At 43.5% G+C, this 6,957-nt stretch overlaps 1 protein-coding gene across 1 annotated transcript in view; it reads right to left on the bottom strand.

The window, feature by feature from the left end:
- Window positions 1–3,711: 3,711 nt before the first annotated feature.
- The window catches only part of ZNF536 (zinc finger protein 536), a gene marked incomplete at both ends in the record, with an annotated part of 235,187 nt that continues 231,941 nt past the window's right edge, over window positions 3,712–6,957 (bottom strand). The window contains one exon of the mRNA XM_084257695.1: window positions 3,712–3,956. Within this exon, the coding sequence (XP_084113821.1) occupies window positions 3,712–3,956 (245 nt within the window). The remainder of the gene's footprint in view (window positions 3,957–6,957) is intronic.

Below are 6,957 nucleotides of genomic sequence, written 5' to 3'. Positions count from 1 at the left end.
GGCACTGTCCAGCCTCAGAGAGGCCCCCATCCCTGACCTCTCGTCTATCACTGAGGGGTCGGTCCTCCCTGACCCCCAGAGGCATGTGGGCTGGGGACCAGTGGTGTGTGCAGCTCTTGTGGAAGCCATGACCCTGCAATCAGCCTTCTTCCCTCATGGGGCTGCTTCCGGATCCCTCGTATCCACCATTACTGTTTGTCATGAGGGCCAGTTAGGACTGCCCGGGACCCCATTCAGATGACCATCCAAGGACAGCACCTGTCTGGCATCCTGAAAGAAACATGGTAACTTACAAATTCCTATGAAGTATGAGCAGAAGCCTTTTCTTAGAGCATGTCCTCGGCCTTCCTTATTCCAGAGCTGCAGCAATCACTAAGCAACCTGCCTTTAGAACCAAAAGCAAAACAATCACCACGCACGCGCACACACACACATAAACACACACACACACACACACATCGAAAAGCCACTCTGTGCATCAATTTTGGGACACTCTCTTCCAATCCTCCCAAGTCAATGTCGAGCTCTGCCTTGTCAGTAACTACACACAGTCTACTGTGTGACTCTGTTCTTTTTTTCTTTCACTGGAGGAAGAATTTAGATTATCCTCCCATAATTTGGAAGTAAAAGACTTCCTTATGTTTAATGATTTTTTTTCAAACTTTCTACCATTAAAGGGGATTAAATAGATCCCAAGGCTTTAAGTGTCTTCTATTTTCACCTTCCCATAGGTTGTATCTTACTGAAACTGATGTCTGCAAGCCTTTAAAGAAACAGCTCACAGACACACACACACACACACACACACACACACGTGGGTGAGCATGAGCACACACGGGCACACACCAGGCATACATATGTCGTTTGTGCTGCATCTGGATTTGTTCGACTTGTCAAAGCACATGGCTGTGAGGACATCCACTCAGAGCTTGGCAAGGCTTTTTGTATCAGTGGGGTTTGACCAGGTCTTAGCAAACTCTGCTCAAACTGCAAAAAGGTCTTTTACCCTCCCTAATAAATATAAGTGAATCGGAAAAGATGACTTTTTTTTTTAGAGGTAGAGGTTTTATTGCGTAAAACACTGGATAAAACTGGACTGCTTCAAAGACATTTTATTCTAACAGCAGAAAGAAAACAGTCATTGCTGAAAAAACAACTTTTAATACTTTCTATACCAGAATAAAGTTCTGTCAACTGATGTATTATAATAATAAATAATGACCAAGAATAAACTTTAAATACAAAGTTTTCTACTTGTTACAAGCATAGCAACAAAATCCTCTACTCTATTGATCTCAGATTTCCTCCAAGATAGATTTTTTTTTCTTTGTGTAGGAATGTAGACAGTATTATGACCAGCATCACAGACTACAGAAGTTACAGGGAAAAAACTTGACATGTTTAGATATGAGAACCTGATGACATTCAGAAACTGACACTGCATCACTGTGGCTGCCACTTGTTTGTATTACAAGTTACAAATGTTCTGGAAAGGAAGCCTGTGTCAGAGGGGGAAATAAGGATGGGAGCACTGGACAAAATGGAATCAACACACACGCCACAAAGAAGAGGGGATGTTCCCAGTGTCACAAACAGAATTATTGCCTGTCGCATCTGAGGATGCTCAGAAGACACAAAGAATATACTGAGACTTCCAAAGTGCTAGAAATGGAATGTGGCTCTTGTTTTTTTTTTTTTTTTCTTCTCTTTTTTTCTCCTTTTTACTTTTTTTTCTTCTTTTTTTTTTAATATATTTTTCTTTGCTAAGATACCAAAGGCGGGGCAAGCACACAGAAAGCAAGAGACTGGCACAGCCACCAAACACAGTAGTGCAGTTAAAATCCTAAAGCTTACTACAGTCAGAAAGTTCCAATAACATTTCAGTCCTTTCTCTAGGATCATAGAAACAGTTGCATTAAGTTTATCAACTCGATTTAAGTAAGGCAGTGAGAACTATTCTAGAAAAACAAGAAAGCAGCTTGCTCTATGCCAGATGGGTCCAAGTTGCACAGAGACCTCATTTACACTGAAACCTCGGGTAGATGACACCCTCTCGACAGCATATGCAAACCGGATTCCTTATTAGCCTGAGATTCCTTCTGGTCTCAGGATAGCGCTAAGCATTTTATTTACATTGATTGCAGTTTAGTATTTTTTGTAAACTGCTGTAGGCAGAGCTGAAGTTTTTAAGGCCCTGGGGTTTTATTCTGTGCTCCCAGCCTGCAAGGAAATATTGACTTTTTTTTTTTAAGTCTGAATGATTTTGTTTTAGAAGAAGTTAATACTTTAATACTTCCCTACCATCACAAGCAACAGCACCAATTACATGTCACGCAGAGGAAGGACACTAAACGGCTGAACTTCTACGCCATTCTAGCAGATTCAAGAATAAACCCTTTACAAGTCTCCTTAAATCATTTTTTTTTTTCCAAATGAGTTAAGTGTTTTATTATTGGCCCTCAAAAATCTCCCTCCGGGTGGTGTAGAACTTGATAAATTTGGAGTATCCAATCAGTAGAAAATCTAAAATCTACAAAAATATAGAACACATTTGTTTTACAAAAACAGACATTTTAACTCAAACAGTTTTCTTCATTAGCGATAGAGAGCAGGATGTTTAGATCCATATTTTAATACAAGCTTTTTCATAAGCGTTGCTGGAGAAGAAATCTTGCCTCATGTCTGTGACACTTATAAAAACTAACACATGAAAAAAAAATCTGATAATAAGGACCACAGCAGCCTTCATTCAAGTAAAATTTTCAAAATCATAATAAAAAACAATCTATTTTTCCACATTTCTATTTCTCACCAGCAACGTGTCTATGGATCACGCTGGCTAGATTTTTAAAACAACACTTTATATAATGTATTCCTAATTTTTTTTTACCAGCAACCTTCTTTTTCATCCAAAAACTGAAGCAAAAAAAAAAAAAAAGACAAGCAAGAAAAAAAGCATTTCCCTCAATATTGCAATTTGATCTAAAAAAAAAAAAAAGGAATTACTCATCAAACCTGCAATGGACATTTGTCTGCAGACACTTCCTGACCATTGATTCATTTGGCTGTGTATTTTTTCGAAATGCACATGGAAGATGGCAAAGCTGCAGCGCCCGGCAGCCCTGGCGCAGCGGAGCCGCTAAGGTTTCTCCCAGAGTGCAGTTTCCACACCGCGGGATTGATTTTCTCTGCAGTGACCGCTCCAGCCTGACTGGCACCGACCGGGCTGCTCCCCGCAAGTGTCATTAGGGTTCGAGGCCAATGACAGCGGCCGGTGTCAGGTTCTAGAGGTGTTTTCAACAATGAAAACACGCCCCTCCATCTTCAAGGCAGCTCTAAATCATTTAGACAGTATTGTTTTTCAGTTAAGAGCGTGATTTTTGGACAAAGACGACTTTAGAGGGGGGCCCCCAGCTCCTCTGAGCTGGAGGACACGAGCATTTCTGAAATGTCTTTTCTCCCACCTGCATTGTTTGGAAGTACTTGTTGCCGGGTAACAGTTTAGCAGCCATTTTCAAGGGCTGGGATTTTTTTTTTTTAATATATATATAGATATCTTTTAAAATTTTTTAAATGTTCTATACACTAGTGGGGTGGGGGGGCGTTGTACATGATTTCGCCCTCCCCTTGGAATGCAGTTAGCAAACTCCTTTATCAGATGAATCATCTGAAAACCGTGTAAGCGAATATTGCGGTGGACAGGTTGCTTCCTTAGTTGCGCTCCTCCTGGGCCTTGCCACCCTCCTCTGTTAGCTCCGCTGAGCTACCCGCCTTGACAGCTGTGGGGTCTTCGAAATTCCCAGAAGCTTCCGAGTCAACTCTGGAGCGCTTGAACCTGCGGTCGGGATACTGGCTGTTGTCAAAAGGCATGCGATGAACACACAGAACGTGAGTCTTCAGGTTCCCCTTCTGAGAGGCACTGTAGGGGCAGTAGCGGCACTGGAAAGGCCTGTGACCTGCAGGCAGAGAGAGCGCGTCAGTTCTGCTGCTGACCCCTTCCAGCCCGTGCTCCAAGGCCAGGGCCGTTATTACCAATAGTATCAACATTGCATCAACATTACTGCTTTGCAGAAACCAAATAGCACAGGCTAGGACAGCAGCCAGTACAGGAACGTGGACAAATAATAATTTACTTGGACACATCGTAAATGACCAAATAATAACAACGTGGGCAGGGATTTCAAAGATTTTTCCATCCCAGCCAGAATTTTTTAATTCAGATTTTCTAAGTGTCAGGAGAAAAAGTCCCCAACACCTAGAACTTTTTTGATAAAGGGTTAGTTAGTGACTATTCAGGCTTTGCAGGCCAAGAGGCAAAATCAAGATATTATGTAGCTACGCCTATAGCGAGACAGATAACATTTCCAACCTTTTATTGATGCAATTCAAAACTTTATTTATGGATACTGAAATTTGAATTTTATGTAATTTTCATGTCTAATGAAATATTATTCTTGCTGTTTTGTTGTTGTTGTTCATTTGCTTTTTAACCATTTAAAAATGTAGACACTGCTCTTAGCTCCCAAGTTCTACAAAACACAGTGGGTAGATCTGACCCCCGTTGCACACAAAAACACCCCAACTCCCTCCATCTGCGATGCTGACTCAGTCAGTTCACTTTCTTACCCCCATTAACTCTCTATTGCTAAGCAAACCAAATACGACTTTGGGGTGTGTTGGTGGGGGTAAAAGCAGGGTGTGACCCAGCCTCCCTTTCCGCAGAGCTGGAGGTGCTAAGCTGTAGGCATCTGTGGGGCCAGGGCCTCATGACCTCTATAGGGAAGGCATCATTAAAAACTAGGACTCTCAGATCATCAAGGCCAGCATAATTTTAAAGAATTTCTATTCCAAACACCATAGCTTTAACATCACACTTTTCTAGAAAGTCTCTCAATCGAAACAGAAGATGCAATCTGTAGAAATTCACCTGCTCCTCTCTGCATGAGCTCTCTGTTTTGATGCTCTGCAGACATGCAAACATTTCTGCCACCTTGAGGAGCCAGGAAAGCATCTGGTTTGGGAAGTTGTAATGGAACAATTGCATTCCCCCAATGCTGGGAAGCTGCGATATGCAGTTCCTGGCAGCTCCTGATGCTGGCCCACCCAGCACCCAGAGAGGTCAAGGCCCAGGGCTGGTTTCATTTGCTCAGAAAAATAAACAAGTAAATAAATGGGTCCAACCATTTACCCCAGAAAATATCCAAATAGCATATTCAGCACTTTTCCTAAATCAGTAATAGCAGAAGTCCTGTTTATCTACTTAGCAAAGCAGTCTTGTTCCTCAGAAACTGGAGACCAACCAAATGTTTGGAGCTGAAGCTCACTTTTCCACCCAAATGCCCACAGCACTTGCTTCCTCTTAGTGGATTTCAGGAGTTAGCTCTCTCTTTCCCTTCTAGTCAGCTGGGCTCCAGCACAAATCCATTAGACCTTTGAATCTTTCTCTCTCCAACCCTCCCTCCAGAGGCTGCTCCAGCATGAGCTGCTCTTTATCCCAGGGAGGTGGGAGGACCTCCCTTCCTCCGACATCCCCACCCCCTGCCTAGACTCCCCAGGGATACCTGAGTGAGTGCCTAAAGCCAAAACTCAGCTATGATTTACTCACCAAGATCTTTCCTGGTCCTCTAATGTTGTGTAATAATAATAATAATAATAATAATAATGGTACAAACCAGGAGTCACATAGCTCAGTCCCAACCACTGCCCACTGCGCCATCTCTGGATGGAGCCTCCTTGGCCCACATCAAGCCAAACCTCAGCCCAAAGCTCTCATTCCGCAGGGTGTTACCCTCTCCCCCCAAATAACACTTCCAGTCTCTATAGACCCGAATCCAATCTTCTTTGAAGACTCTGCTCAACTGGAATGCATCCTCGGTGGGCTCTGGTTGGCTGCAAGCTCCCGAGGCAGGACACACAGAGTCACTGCTGCCATGTCCACCAGCTGGCACGGAGCAAGCGGGCACGGGCTGTGTGTGGAGCTGGAAGATTACCTGCATGCCTCACCTTGCCTGGTTTTTGAAGGTATTATCAATTTGGGGAAAGACTTGATGTTATTTTTTGTTTCTGTTGTTGCATCTAACTCAAGACTGAATTTGACCAACTTTTCCATTTGCAAGAGCCATGGACTTTGGAGTTTAGAATAAATGAAACCTAAGAAAAGTGCATTTGCTGCTGGTACTTCCAGACAATCTACCGCAGCAAGAAGAGCGTAATCATCAGGAGAAGCCTGCACCACAAATGTAAGAGAAAGACCTCTTGCCTTCCTGTTACCCCAGACCACCTGTAGGGCTTGGTCCCTGCTCCTGTAGACCCCCTGGGTTGCTGGGAGTGGAAAACTGAGCCTGGTGTGATTAATGTGAATTTAGGATTTTTACTAAGAACATAAATGGCCCTAGTCATCATGACAGGGGAGCTAATGCATACACTGAAGGGAAGAATTGGGGTGCCTATGGGGTGCCTATAGGACAGGAAAGGGTCACCCACCCCCCAGCACAATAGCGAATGTAAGACAATGCTAAACTGGGCATCAGTGAGTTTCAAGCGCATCCCTTAGACGCAACCATCCAACTCGTGAAGTTGTTAACACTAAGTGCACTAAGGTGTGTCCAGGGCTCAGGAGCAGGGAGTTAAGGAACCCGGAAAAGGCAGCTGTTGAGCAGAAGAAAGGAGAGCCCCAGTGTCTACCAGCAGGCCTAGGCCCCAAACATAGGTCATTTAGAGAATTTGAGGGGAAGAACAGAGACGCTAGGAAGTCTGAGGAAGATTTTGCAGGTTTTGTTCAAGCTCCTCAGAATTGCATTGTGTTTTCTGGGCTCCCACCAAGCATCACTCTGTGACAGCTTACAGATTCAACCGCCGTGCTTGGATGAAAGCTAGCATACACCACATGCTCACCGACTTATTATAAGGCAGTGAGTTACTGGTGGGGAATATCACCATGGACTGAATACTTAATTT

Source organism: Talpa europaea, assembly GCF_964194135.1.
Source record: "Talpa europaea genome assembly, chromosome: 16".
NCBI classification, from domain to species: domain Eukaryota; kingdom Metazoa; phylum Chordata; class Mammalia; order Eulipotyphla; family Talpidae; genus Talpa; species Talpa europaea.
The sequence above is the reverse complement of the archived record's forward strand: the minus strand, read 5'-3'. Positions and strand labels throughout refer to the sequence as shown.